We start from the raw sequence: 14,760 nt of genomic DNA, 5'->3' as shown, positions 1-14,760 counted from the left end.
GAAATACAACTACAACATATTTATAACAAACATCAAAAAATTGCATTATGTTATTTTGATTGCAAGCTGTATTAAAAAAGTTTTATTCTGATATTTATGTTACATTTTATATTTTCACAAAATATTAAGAAGATAAACCCGTCTATAAGCTAAAAAGAGTATCTATAGTAATTTCTGTAAATTTATGAATGATTCCAATTGAATTAAATTAGAAATGGAAAAAATCTGAATTAAATACGCATTAATTCTTGAGAAATGTAGAATAAATTCTCATTCATCTCGTATTATACCTCAGAAAAGTCTATAAAATTGCCCTTAGGCCTTTCTAGTAAAACCATTTTCATTATCTAAAGAAAAACACCAACATGCTTTCTCAACGTCTCCCTACAATGCTTCCTCTCTTTCTCTTCATGGCCCATGTCATCATCATGGCCACCGCAGAGCCACCTCTCCGGCCAGGTTACTACTCTGAAACTTGTCCAAAAGCTGAATCCACGGTCCGGAAAGTGATGAAAGAGGCCATGATTAGAGAGCCAAGAAGTGGTGCCTCTGTCATGCGCTTTCAGTTCCATGACTGCTTCGTCAATGTAAAGCTCCTTCTTTTTTCGTGTCGTGTCATAAATTATTTTCTTGTTTTGATTTGTTTGCGGATTTGATTAAATTTACAGGGGTGTGATGGTTCTTTGTTACTGGATGACACAGCAGACATGCTAGGAGAGAAACTGTCTCTGTCAAATATTAACTCATTGAGATCTTATGAAGTTGTTGATGAAATCAAGGAAGCTCTTGAAAATGTTTGTCCAGGCATTGTTTCTTGTGCAGATATCATTATCATGGCTTCTAGAGATGCAGTTGCTCTGGTAAGCAACCTTAATCTTTTTAATGTTTCTGTTACAGATAATTTAATAAAAAAACAAATCAAGACTTTGTTTTTGGTTTTTTGCTATGATCTAAATTTAGTTAAGATTGCCCTGCTTTCGTATTTTAGTACCAATTTCTAAAATTTAACAATAGCTATAGTCATTTTAACTTTATTACCCAACTTAAAAAACACCGCAAAAGCATGACTCCTAAATTTTAAGCAATGAAAGCCAAATTTCATTGATGGTTTCTTTGCTTGGTATGTGAACACTTAAAATCTGGATTCTTACAAAACTAACTTTCTAAAATAAAAAATCTTGCGTACAAGTTCTTATTGAAACATAGTGTCCCAGTAAATTAATTTCTTTATCAGTTACATGTGAGTCTGTGACCCATTTGTTGTGATTGATGATAAGATTCAACTAAAAGATTTTTTGAATGTTTGGTTCCATCCGATAACTTTTTCTCAACACTTCTACTGTACTTTACTTTCAAAAAATGTTCAAAATTAAGTTTGATATAATTTTCAACCAATAACTAGTTTAGATTAATTAATTGAAAAATGCTAGTCCCCGGAAACATTCTCAAAACCGTTCCCGAATGCCTAGTTATTTTTAATATTGGTCATTTTCTCGTAAATGAGATGGGATCACTCTTACATGAGTCCACAAATAAAGAAATGTCATGTGTCATTCAAAAATATTGTTGACATCCATTATGTGATGCGTAGAATTGCTCCAATTAATTTACAAGCAAGTTGTCCTTGTGTTGTCCGTCTTGTACAAGTAGAAAAGAATGAGGATGTATAAAACACCAACTGTGTCCTTGATTAGAGTTCTGCATTCTTGTTAATAAGACATGGTTCATGTATCAGTTAGCCATTAGTTTAACCTTAAACATGAAGATAATATTATGTATATAAATTTTATGCTACTTTTTTTAATCAGTGTTACAAGTCAAACTTGCTTTCAAATTATTCATCCCACTAAAAATACACTAGGTACACGTACACTTTTACCTATGAAGCAACTCCTATAGATATTAAAATATTGAAATGCACTTAATCCTAACATGCATAATTGAGAACCTTGACAATTTGTTGTTCGTGCACCAGAGTGGAGGTCCTAATTGGGAGGTAAAATTGGGAAGACTGGATAGCTTAACAGCAAGCCAAGAAGATGCAGACAATATTATGCCAAGTCCAAGAGCCAATGCAAGTTATCTCATTGACCTCTTCAGCAAATACAACCTCTCTGTTAAAGATCTTGTAGCTCTTTCGGGGTCTCATTCGATTGGTAATGGCAGGTGTTTTTCTATTGTCTTTAGGCTATACAATCAATCCGGCTCTGGGCGGCCTGACCCGACCATTGAGCCAAAGTTTCGAAAAAAGTTGGACAAGCTTTGTCCACTAGGGGGAGATGGGAATGTGACAGGGGACTTGGATGCTACACCACAAGTGTTTGATAATCAATATTTTAAAGACTTGGTGAATGGGAGAGGATTTCTTAATTCGGATGAAACGTTGTTTACATTTGAACAAAGCAGAGAGTATGTGAGGCAGTTTAGTGCTTATCAAGAAGAATTTTTTAAGGCATTTGTGGACGGAATGGTGAGAATGGGAGATTTACAGTCCGGAAGACCGGGGGAGATTAGGAAGAACTGTAGAGTGGTTAATAGCAGACAACCTGAGTTGTTGTCTGATGCTTGGAGGAAGCGGAAGTATATGTCCAGTGGCTAATTTCAGACTACCTGAGTTGCTCTATCTAATGCTTGGAGGAATAGAAAATGTCATTTTGATTTGTTATAAGAAATTTTACAACCGCACTTTAGATTTAAGTTTGGCCTAATGAAATTAAGATTGTTTGCATCTTCTATAACTGATGTAAAATGTAAATATGTGCTTCCACCCCGATCAAAGGATATGTTCAAGATCACTAGTAATTTTCATTCCACTACTACATCATTTTATTGTTCCTCATTCCTATTCCTCCACAAAATACCAATCCTTAGTATAATTTTTCCATTTCACTGATATATCTCAAAGATCAGGGATTTCCACTGATACATCTCAAAGATCAAGGAAGAAGGCTCAAACTATTTTTAATAAAGCTAAGATTGTTTGCATCTTCCGTAAGAGCAAGTTCATCGCTAAAGTTAAAATGCCAATAGACGACGTTATAATTTAAAACCAAAAAGTAGTTTTTTGTCTTGAAGCACAACTAAGTACCCCAATGTGTAATTCTAAAATAGGACCAACTAGTGCTTCAAAGGATATTTTAACATTTGTTGATAATGAATATAATTCATCTTTTCTGTAGTCTGGTTGCTTGGATCATGGATGATGTGCCAAGGATTACTAACTAACTTTAGTCCTATGATAAACTATTCATTTATAGGAATAATAGTAAGTTCAAGAGTATCTAGTTTAAGTCTTAAATATAATATAAAAAATATGTGCTAGTAGTAATCTAACTTCATCTCCAATCTCTAAGAATGTGCATTATCTTCACTGCATATTTAATGTTTTATTACTACAGGTTTCTTTCATCATTAAAATACAATATAGAGTAGAGAGAGAAAGAGAATGTTGATAAAAATATATTATAAAGTTAGAATATCATATAGGGCATTTGTTGGACTTAGCTCTAAGTATATCTATGATCCGAATGGTTGCTTTGCAAACTTAGTCGTATATTATAGGCTTATAGCTATACATTGGAATTTTGCTCCAAGTGATGTAAAATGTAAGTAAATGGTTGTACCAAGATCAAAGGATATGATAAAGATCACAAGTAGTTCAGTAGTTCATTATGATCCTACATCATTTTATTGTTCTTTTCATTATTCTTCCACAGAATACCAACACTAAGAAGATTCAAGGATAGACATGTTAATACCTCTACTTTTCAATTTTATTGGCAAAGCTCATATTTCCCTTAGATCATGATTAATGGTCAATCTGCAAATCAAGTAGATTGGAAAACAAAGTAGCATGAGAAATGGACAATATCCAAAAGAAACTATTACCAAAATATGAAATCTTTCTCAAAATAGATGACAAGAGAAGAAACAAGTCTAATGAAGTTCCATGAACGGTTGATGTTTAACAGACAAAAATCACCTCAACAGACATAAGTAATTGAAACTAAAAAAGAACACCATCAAAACTCGGGACATGTTCAGTTTAGGCAGCAATAGATGGCTTGGAGGCTGCAGAAAGTCTGGACCTTTTCTTTGCCAAGCTCTCACTGCGCTTTTCACGCTGCTCCTTCAACCTACTAGCAAGAAGCTTCTGGTAGTCAGCTGCTTCTGACTTGGCTTTAGCAATTCTTTGCTTCTTCTTAGCGATTCTAGCTCTCTTCCTTTGCAAAGTCAACGGAGTCACTAGCCTTTGAATTTTGGGAGCTTTGCTGATTTTCTTCCCTGTATAAACAATTAATCAGAAGACTAGAAAGGATAAGGTAAATATTTAACAAGTTACTTTTAAAGGTAATTACATCCTCTTAATGTGATCACTCTTCCGAACTTTAGTATTAATTCCTTGTTCAAAGTACAAAATTAACTGTAGTAGATGAGAACAAGATAAACAAACTCACCATTTTTGCTTGTAAATGTACGACGGTATGTGTTCACATACTTCCTGACATCATCATCCTTTGTAAGGTTAAAGAGCTTCCTGATCTTGGAAGCTCTCTTGGGACCTCTCATCCTTGGTTTCTCAACATCAGTCAGTCCAGGTAGATCATTCTCACCCTTCTTCACAATCACCAAGTTAAGAACAGAGAGATCAGGGCTCACTATGCACCCTCTTACAGACTTCCTTCGACGCTCACCATTACGCCTACCATACCCTCGGAAGCATGGTGTGCCTGAACATACAAAATAAGTCAAATAGATATCCAGCACTACCACCAGTAATTATCATTTCCACATTATGCCAACAAACCTCGAACAAGCAAAAGGCGAACACGGCCAGGAGTCAACACTCCCTGTTTCATTGGAAAACCCTGCTTGTCACAGCCTCCCATGATCTTGAAGACATAACCCTTGAACTCCTGTAATCATTTGTAGGCTTTATCATTACCCTTAAGACTAAGGATATGTAGAAATCAAATGTTCCCACAAGTTAACTTTAAATACGATAAGAAGCCATACCTCCCCCAGAGCATCTCCGCTGACCTCCTGAGAAATCCTCTTGTCATAAAAAGCTCGGCTGCATGATGAGGTTATATCAGGTAATACTTCATGTAATGTACATGTCCACAGAAATTCAACATATATATTTATAGCAAGAACAGGACTTATTTGACATCAAATGCATATATTAGAGCAAGTCCAATGCAATGCTATCTTTGGTGCTATTGCTATATTATAGCACCAAATGCAAAAAAACTTATATTTGAAAAAGGATGCATATATGCATCCTTGCCACATCATCTATTACTACAAATGGAGGGGAAAAGTTAAATAATTATTGTCTTGTACATCTTAAAGTATCAAAACAATATTAAATTAAGTAGAAGTTAAAAGATTTATGGAAATTTGAAACTAGTTATGAAACTAGCACTGGAGTGCAACTTTTATTTTTAGCATCGAAAACCACTTTTTGATTTCAAATTATCGCAATAGCTACATCTATTTTAACATCACCATTTGACTTGCTCTTATAAAAAGCAATTTTGATTTAATTATTGCATAAAAGGAGGCTGTACCGTTATTTCTTACTATATGATCGATTATAGACTAACACCACCTACTGGAATTGGAATGTAAATGAAACAGGACGATATTGTTTAACCAATCAACTTTCACTACATATTTAAATCAAATGTAATAGAAAAAAGAACAAAATAAAAATCTGAAAGCTTATATAGTTAAGGTACAATATAACATATAAATACAGTTATGGTCAAACAAAGCCATAAATTTGAACTACACAGTTTTGAAATTAAATACAAAAAATAATAGCACTGTTTACAAAATTATCATTAAAATCATAGACTTTCTGCCGAAATACTATTCCAATTACCAACATACTACACATATAAGAGCTACATGTAAAGAATATAATACCTCGCTAATTGGATCAAACACAATCAAAATGCAAGAACGAAACACAATAGAATAACCCCAAAGGCAGGTCATACGAAAAACACTCCTTAATTCAACATTCATAAACAATATTACGTACATCAATTGCCTTCCTAATGTTCATCATTTCAAACTATCGTAACCTAATCAAATACATTGGCGCTTGCAAAACTAGAAACTTGACCACGAACATCACTAATTAAACAACACAAAAACCAATACAAACAAAATTAATCCCAAACCGCCTCGTAAACTCGAAACAGCTCAACTAAATCCATAAAAACAAATCACCTACAACAATTATTATCTTAATACATTCTAAATGCTACACATATGAAAATCTATAACACAAAAATAAACAAAAAACATTAAAAATATAAAAAAGTGAAGAGAATTACAGTTTGAGGTCATCATCAATCTCGAGCTTCTTCTGGCAACCAGTGGTGGGATTGGCGATGTTAAACTACAATTACACACACACAAAAAATACAATAATATTAATATATAATTAATTATTAATTAGATGTAGATTCAGAAATTTGTGTGTATAGATTGAATAAAATTGGTTACCTTCATCTTGAATTGAACAGATGAATTGCAGCTGCTGCTCTCTCACTCTCTCAGAGGTGCTTGTTGCTGCGGCCTTCAAATTAGGGTTTGGAATGGGCGATATGTTATGGGTTTTTATAGTAGGCTTTCGATGATTTAAGATGGGCCGCTTTTATGTTTTTGTGTTGCTACGTTTGGTTTTGGGCCTCTCGCCCATTTTTCGATTTGGGTTCGGTATTTGCTATGATTTCAAAATTTCCACCCCTGCTAATTTTAATTTCATTTGATGTTAAAAATATTAGTTTTGTAATTAAAAACAAAATTCTCTGAATATCTTCGGGGATCCCCATTCCCCGTTTGGGATGGGAACCGGTAAGAAAAAAAATCTTCGTTTAGATTTGGGTATCGATCTCAAATTCGGGGATCAGAAGCATCTGGTGCCCATCCTTCACGAGTAGCTCTATTTATTAGCTAAAATAGTATAAAATATATTATGTAAACTTTGCTGAAATTATATTTTAGTGGTACTAGGTATAATGATTAGATATATTTGTAGCAGTTTTTGTTGTTATTTTTAGATTTGAACAATTATATTATATGGTTGTTTTTTTATGTATGTTGTTGGGAAGAAATTATTAACAAAAAAATTATATTTTTATTTGATACGAGTGAAACTAAAATATAAAATTAATTCAAAAATATTTAATGATATTATTCTTATAATTTAAACATGAGAAAAATTAGTTAAAAATTATTATGTTTGTATATTATATAATAATTAATTTATAAATATACAATGTTATTAAAATAAGTATATAAGTATTTAATAAATTTGGTTATAGTGAAAATTTTACATTTTTTTGATAAAATAATTTTACACTTAATATCACATAAAATTAATATATATATATATATAAACTAAATGTGATGAACATATATACATATAAATATCCTAGGTGAAAGATGGAAAATACTTCATTTTAAGAGGGAAATAAAGAAGGGTGAATACAATACAAGAGTTCATTTTAGAGGGAAGTGATGTGAACTTAATATAGATGACGATCCTTCATTCAACAAACTGTACCGCGCTTCACGCGATTTCGAGCGCGCCTCGTTTTGTTTAGATTTTTGCCTTAGTGTTTTCCAAACAGCCACATACTTTTATAAAGGCGCGCCTCTAGTTTTATGTATTTTTTCCATATTATGGACTTTGTCTTTAGAGCGCCCTGAGTTGTTATGCCAAGCAACCAAAATAATTTGTATCAACTTTTCTTTTTATTGATAATGCGCTCTAGTGTGAGAATTACACCAGTCACATGGCTACTATGCTCTTTGGGGAAATTATTTAAATTTTTTTTTATTCTTCTGCTAGTTCCGAGGTTCGTAGTCATGTATACTACCCCCTAGGCTAGGAGGAATATATTTGCTACTAGTCTATTACATAGGAATTAATCATAGTAACGAGGGGGGCAAAGCCACACCCTACTGGTAATACTTCTGTAGATGCTCTGCATTCCAAACCCGGGGAATAAGCTTGTCATCTAAGTCTTCCAAGCGATAGGTTTCCTTCCACAGTATAACCTTGACCTTGTATGCTCCCTCCCAGTTGAAAGAGATATGTCCTAAGTCCAATCATGTATGAGGATTTAGGAATAACTTTTATGTAATCTGTTTTGATTTTATTGATATTAATAAAAGACTTGTTTTGTTTTTATTGCGGGCTCTATCTATTTAAATGTTTAAATAAGATATACCACAGTTTAGAGTAAAGCTTTTTATGGATTGTGATGAGATCATAATAATGAGACCTAAAAAATGATAACTCTAAACTTAAATAGTTCCTGGTCGTAGGATTACTAACTGGTAATTAATAATCCGCAAAGATCGGTACATACTATGCTTGCTTCATTATGAAGGATGTATGTTCTCATAGACATTTGTGTGGTGACACTATAGCTAGTATGTAGGTGCTTATTATAGAATAAGTTCACTGAACATGACTCACACAGCTGAACAACTGATGGAGTTCACTCACGTGTCAGCAGTTGTTCACATAGTGATAGTTGTACAAGTATCCTTAGACTTGAGGTCATCATAGTCATCTTGTGTACACTGAACTATGCTTTGATTTAGTTCTTAGTCTCCAAGGACAATTATAAGGGCTCTACTGGGTATAGAAATTTGTACACGAAGATAGTGTATGATCAATAAAGGATCTACCCCTTCCAGTGAAGGAAGAGAATGTTCAATGCTGATCCACTTATGCTAGTTCAGAAATCTCTGGCCAGAGTGAATGAAATTAGAAAGGAGTTTCTAATTTACATTAAATAGAACTAAACATAGTGATTGGGAAAGCAAATGATTAAATAAGATAGGCTTGACACAAGTTCCATGCCTTGTATTTAATCATGACATTGCAGGGTAGAAGGAATTGATTGTACAGTAACTACTCACTGAATAGGTTCTTGGTATTCTAAGCAGTGAATTCGTATTATCCGGATAGTCGCGATATGCTGAGAAGTATCCCTCACGAATTAATCATATTTAATGAACTAGAGAATTTATATAAATAATGATAAAATAGTTTTATTATTATTTATTTCTACTACCGGCTTAATATTGAACCTACAGGGTCACACCATAAAAGAGAATGATTTAATGGTGGAGGAATTAATTAATAATGGCTGGTAATTATTTATTTGTGAAATAAATAATTAATTAGCAGATTTAATAATTGATTAAATGAGATTTAATTAATTCTTAATATTATTAATTAAGAATTTAATTTTGGAAATTAAATCAAGTGAGAGAATTATTTTTCTAAAGTGTTTAGAAAAGGGATTAATGATTAAAAGGTGTTTTAATTATTAGTTAATTGGTTAATAAGAATAATCAATTAAAGGGTTAATAATAATAATATTTTATGAAAAAATTTCAGCTGAAAATTTTGCCTATAAATATACTATTATAAACCCTATTTGCCTCGACCCAAATAATTAACCCTAATTCTAAAGTAGAACAAGAGGGAGACAACTAATTCTCTCAACCTCTTCCTCCTCCATCACATTGTACTCTTGGTGGATACCGGTGGAGTGCTTCACACTTGAGGAGCAGCTGCTAGAGATTTCCGTTCATCATTCTTGGATCGCTATTAAAGACCTCCATATTTCCATTAACGTAAAGCTTCTTAAGGTAAACATACTGAACTACGAATTAAATATTATTTTTCGCATGGATCCTGCGGAGGGTTTCGTTTTTTTTTTTAAGATTTAAATTACGTTTTCGTTGCGTTTATGTGCTAAAAACCCTTCACCAGTTAGCTCCAAGCACTCCATGCTGAGCTATTTTGGTGTTTGGCATGACTTTTCGCAACACAAGATCTCCCACCTTGTATTGCACGGACTTCACCTTCTTATTAAAATATCTTGCAATTCTCTGCTGATATGCCGCAAGCTTCAATTAAGAGTTCATTCAGACTTCGTCTAGCAAGTCCAAATGGAGCCTTTGGCTTATTTCTGTATCTTCCTCAATAAACAAGTCCCTTCGTAGGGATCCAGCTCCTACTTCCATGGGAACCATAGCCTCATACCCATAAGTCAGCAAAAATGGGGACTATCTTGTGATTGATCTAGGAGTTGTGTTGTAAGACCAAAGGACCATGGGCATCTCCTCTGGCCAATCTCCCTTCTTTTCTTCCAGCTTAGTCTTTAAAGTGTGCTTAATGATATTGTTTATGGCTTTTGTCTGACCATTGCTTTGCGGGTGATAGACTGCGGCAAAATCTTTCTTGATGTTCAAGTCTTCACAAAGCTTTTTTAGCTCTTTACCGCCAAACTGCTTTCCATTGTCCGAGATGAGTTTGTATGGAATGCCTGAAAGTGTTTGTCCTAAATCCAATCATGTATGATGAGTTAGGAAGAACTTTCTTGTATTCTTATTTAATTTTATTAATATTAATAAAAGACTTGTTTTGATTTTATTATGAGCTTTATCTATTTAAAATGTTTTGAATAAGATGTTTCATAGTTTAGAGTAAAACTTCTAGAATTATAATGAGATTGTAATAGTGAGATCTAGAAGATGATAACTTTAGACTTAAACAGTTCCTGATCATAGGATAACTAATCGGAAGTTAGTGAATCCGCAAAGATTGGTACATACCATGCTTGCTCCCTTCAAGAGGATGTCTGTTCTCATAGGCATTTGTGTGGTGATACTATAGCTAGTATGTAGGTGCTTATTAGGGAATAAGTTCACTGAACATGACTCGATAAGTTGGACAACTAATGGAGATTACTCACGTGTCAATAGTTATTTACTGAGTGATAGTTGTACAAGTGTCCTTAGACTTGAAATCGTTAAATTTTTCTTGTATATAATGAATTGTGCTTTGGTTTAGTCCTTAGTCTCAAGGACATCCATTAGGTCTATTCTGGGCATAGGGATTTGTGTATGGAGATAGTTAACGTCAATAGAGGATCTACCCCTTCCAGTAAAGGAAGAGAATATCCTTTTTTATTCTTAATATGCGAGTTCTGGAATCTCTGGCCAGAGTGTATGAAATTAGAATGGAGTGTCTAATTTGCATTAATATGAACTTTGCATTATGAATAAGAAATCATATGATTAAATTTGATAGGCCTGACACGAGATCCATGCCTTGTATTTAATTAGGATATTGTAAGGGTATAAGGAATTCATTGTACCGTAACTAGTCAATGACAAGTTCTTGGTATTCTAAGTAGTGAATTCATATTATCCAGATAGTCGCGATATGTTGAGAAACATCACTCACAATGTAGAATAAATATAATTAATCAGTTAATTATATTTAATGAATTTTAGAATTCATATAAATAATAAATAGAAGGTTTATTATTATTTATTTCTACCACCAACTTAATATTGAACCTACAGGGTCACACCATAAAAAGATTAATTTATTGATGAAGATATTTTGAGAGAGCAAGTTGTTTTCTAAAGAGTTTAGAAAAATAATAATGATTAAAATAGTTTTAATTATTATTTAAATATTTTATAAGATAAAGTGTGGGATTTATATAATAATATATATTGATATATTAATTATATGAAAACCTAATGAGCCCTATATAAAGAATGAGATGTGAAGGGTTTTGGTATGTACTTGTGTTTTTGTGAAAACTTAGTCGTCACCCTCTCCTTCTTCTTCATCTATCTCTCTCGAAAGAAAAGGGCACCACTTTTATAAAGCTTCATCTTTATAAAAGCTTCATCGAAGGATTATTCTTGGTGGATACCAGTAGAGTGCTTCACACTCTGAGGAGCAACTGCTAGCATCCATTGTTATAAAGCTTCGATTTTCAAGGTATGATTACGATTCCTCCGCTCCCTTGATTTTATATGTTTTTTTCTATATGTGCGATACATGATTTTACGGAATAATTGTTATATCATGCTTCCGCTCGTCCGTAAATTCCTTCATTGGTATCAGAGCTAGGTTCTGCAAATAGAGATTCATATAAAATAATTTCAGATTTTTTTATGCATGTATGGATTTATTATGAATTTTGCAAGTTTATTTAGATTTAATTATGAATTAATTCAAAATAATTTTTGCATTGGATTTTGACCACTAATCTAGGTTCTACATGTGTTGTAAATCATTTAGGTATTGTTATTCATAATTTTGTGATATGTAGATTATTTGTTATGATTTTTTTTAAAATTGTTTTAATTAAAATTCATAAAATAATTATGCATGTGAATAAATATGAATTTAATATTTGCTTCCATACATTGGCTGACCTTGTAATTGTTGCTACAGTAAATAAATTCGTCAGTTTTTGTTTTGGGACATAAATGCAATAACAGTTACAAAAGGGGCCAATAATGATAATAATAATTGTTATTATTAATACTACAATAATTGAATTCGTCAGTTTTTGTTTTGGGATTTATATAATAGTTTTGAACTGTTTATATTCCCGGAAGTGTTTTAAAACTTGTTTTAATTGCTTTTAAATACTATAATAAATCCATACATCAATATATATCAATGTGTGACATGATATTACTTGCATACTTACTTGTTTATTTATTTATTTTTATATATAAGATATATGCCTATGTTTACCATGTGATGATAGATTTAGGTTAACTTAAATCAAAATAAGGTGTGCTCTAGAAAATCTAGAATATGAATCGTTTCTTGCCTTAACAATAATATTTTGAATACAATCATGAGATTCTTGTGTTTGTGAAACACGTAATTAAATATGAATTTTCAATATTGAGAGAAAGGATGATTCTGTCAAAAGCGGATTTCGATCTGTAAGAAAGGGGTATTAAGTGACGCCTCTTAATAATGTTCCCCCCGATCTGGGAATCATCCAATTATCGATTATTGATTTGAAATATTTAATTTAAAAGGAAGAATTTCTTTATAATATGATTATGATTGTAACATAATATAATCCCTCTAAAAATTAAATAATATCAAGTACTAATTGGCCAATGACACAACGGGCTTGTGTCGGTCATAGCCTTCCAACATGGTAGAAAGTAGCTCTCATTTTTGAATCATTGTCGTTTCGTGCTACAGCCGAGGGCTTTGATTTTGAAATAAGAAATACTTGTCTATTGAATAGAGATGTGTACAATAAATTAGAATCTAATGGTCATTACGTGCTACAGCCGTGGGCCGTTAGAGACTGATTTAATTGTATGAAATGTTGGGTTAGACTTGACTTATAATATTGAGTTTATCGTGCTACAGCCATGACTCAAATTATTCAAGAGGCTACATTTTTATTAGGAAATAACATAAGATGTAATTGACAAAAGTTGTCTGCCTATTGAACATCACATGACGTTTCGTGCTACAGCCGAGGTTGTGTAATGGAATGTAAGATCCCTATTCCCACTAGCATTATGAATGTTTAACTTTTCACTTAGGGGGTTGTATAAATTAGATAAACTAGTGGGAGCCACTTATGAATAAAGACCCAATTCATATAGTGTTTTGAAATGTAATTGAATATTTGCTAAGTGTTGTTATGTGTTTATCATTTACAGATTTACTATATACGTTATGTCTTCTGCACTATCACTCTGGAGTATACTAGATGCTCACAAATTGACTGGTCCTAATTTTGCTGACTGGCTTCGAAACTTGAGAATTGTTCTCAAGGTTGAGCAGCTGGAATATGCGCTTGACTCACCTAAGCCTGCTGAACCTGCTGACGATGCACATAATGATGAACATGTTGTGTATCGTAAGTGGATAGATGATGCAAATGTTGCTCAATGTATCATGCTAGCTTCCATGAACATTAAGCTACAGAAGCAGCATGAGCATATGGATGCTCACACTACCCTAACGCATCTACAAGAGTTGTATGATGTGGCAGGGAGGAAAACTCGATATGAGATATCGAAGGAGCTGTTCGGCTGTAGGATGTCTGAGGGATCATCTGTGAATGACCATGTACTTAAGATGATCAATTTGATTGAACGTCTTGGACAACTTGGTTTTGCCATGGATGGGGAGCTGACTCAAGACTTGGTCTTGCAATCACTTCCGGGTTCGTTTTCGCAGTTTGTTGTGAACTTTCACATGAATAAGCTGGACGTCATCCTGGCTGAACTCCACAACATGTTGAAGACTGTAGAATCGAATTTTCCCTCTAGGAAGAGTTCTGTTCTTCTAATTGGTGAAGGTTCTAATCCTAAGAAAAGGAAGAGGAACCCTCCCAAGAAGAAGAAGAAAGTAGGTGAGAAAAAACCGATTCCATCAAGAGCAAAGCTGTTTGCTTCCACTATAACAAGGTGGGGCACTGGAAGAGGAACTGCAAGATTTACCTTGCAGAATTGAAGAAGAAGGGTAGTGAGACTGCCGCTTCTGATTCAGGTATGTTCATGATTGAAGTGAATATGTCATTAAGTCAAATTTCTACTTGGGTATTAGATACCTCCTGTGGTTCTCACATTTGCAATTCATTGCAGGGACTAAGGAGAAGTAGGACTCTCGAGAAAGAGGAGGTGATTCCACGAATGGGAAATGGAGCAAGAGTTGCTGCTGAAGCGGTAGGATCATTTAATTTACATATGCCTACGGGCAAGACAATTGTTTTAAATAATTGTTATTTTGTTCCCTCGATTGTGAGGAATATTATTTCTATTCCCATGTTAGACTTGGCTGAATTTTAGTTTGTTATTCAGAATAATAAATGTTCAATTCTTAGAGATAACGTTCTTTATGGTAGTGGTATTTTAAAT

At 33.3% G+C, this 14,760-nt stretch overlaps 2 protein-coding genes across 2 annotated transcripts; one reads left to right on the top strand and one right to left on the bottom strand.

Moving 5' to 3' along the window:
- The first annotated feature begins 332 nt into the window (after positions 1–332).
- LOC141670968 (peroxidase 17) lies at positions 333–2,819 on the top strand. Its single transcript, XM_074477030.1, has 3 exons — positions 333–587; positions 669–860; positions 1,976–2,819. Exons 1-3 carry the CDS (start codon positions 366–368, stop codon positions 2,597–2,599), a joined length of 1,038 nt encoding a protein of 345 aa, XP_074333131.1. The 5' UTR covers positions 333–365; the 3' UTR covers positions 2,600–2,819.
- Positions 2,820–3,882: 1,063 nt separating this feature from the next.
- LOC141670969 (small ribosomal subunit protein eS6-like) lies at positions 3,883–6,670 on the bottom strand. Its single transcript, XM_074477031.1, has 6 exons — positions 6,523–6,670; positions 6,351–6,415; positions 5,017–5,074; positions 4,808–4,916; positions 4,458–4,730; positions 3,883–4,284 (listed from the first exon to the last, which is right to left on the bottom strand). Exons 1-6 carry the CDS (start codon positions 6,526–6,528, stop codon positions 4,046–4,048), a joined length of 750 nt encoding a protein of 249 aa, XP_074333132.1. The 5' UTR covers positions 6,529–6,670; the 3' UTR covers positions 3,883–4,045.
- Positions 6,671–14,760: the final 8,090 nt, after the last annotated feature.

Source organism: Apium graveolens, chromosome 7 (assembly GCF_009905375.1).
Source record: "Apium graveolens cultivar Ventura chromosome 7, ASM990537v1, whole genome shotgun sequence".
NCBI lineage: Eukaryota > Viridiplantae > Streptophyta > Magnoliopsida > Apiales > Apiaceae > Apium > Apium graveolens.
This window is presented reverse-complemented; position numbering and strand designations above follow the sequence as displayed.

What these genes read in the sequence shown, in the direction of transcription:
- LOC141670968 (XM_074477030.1), top strand. Translation starts at nt 366, where the DNA reads ATGCTTTCTCAACGTCTCCCTACAATGCTTCCTCTCTTTCTCTTCATG. An exon ending in TCCATGACTGCTTCGTCAAT is followed by an intron (nt 588 to 668) that starts GTAAAGCTCCTT and finishes TTAAATTTACAG; the next exon opens with GGGTGTGATGGTTCTTTGTT. An exon ending in CTAGAGATGCAGTTGCTCTG is followed by an intron (nt 861 to 1,975) that starts GTAAGCAACCTT and finishes TTCGTGCACCAG; the next exon opens with AGTGGAGGTCCTAATTGGGA.
- LOC141670969 (XM_074477031.1), bottom strand. An exon ending in ATTGATGATGACCTCAAACT is followed by an intron (nt 5,075 to 6,350) that starts GTAATTCTCTTC and finishes CTCATCATGCAG; the next exon opens with CCGAGCTTTTTATGACAAGA. An exon ending in TACATTTACAAGCAAAAATG is followed by an intron (nt 4,285 to 4,457) that starts GTGAGTTTGTTT and finishes TTGTTTATACAG; the next exon opens with GGAAGAAAATCAGCAAAGCT.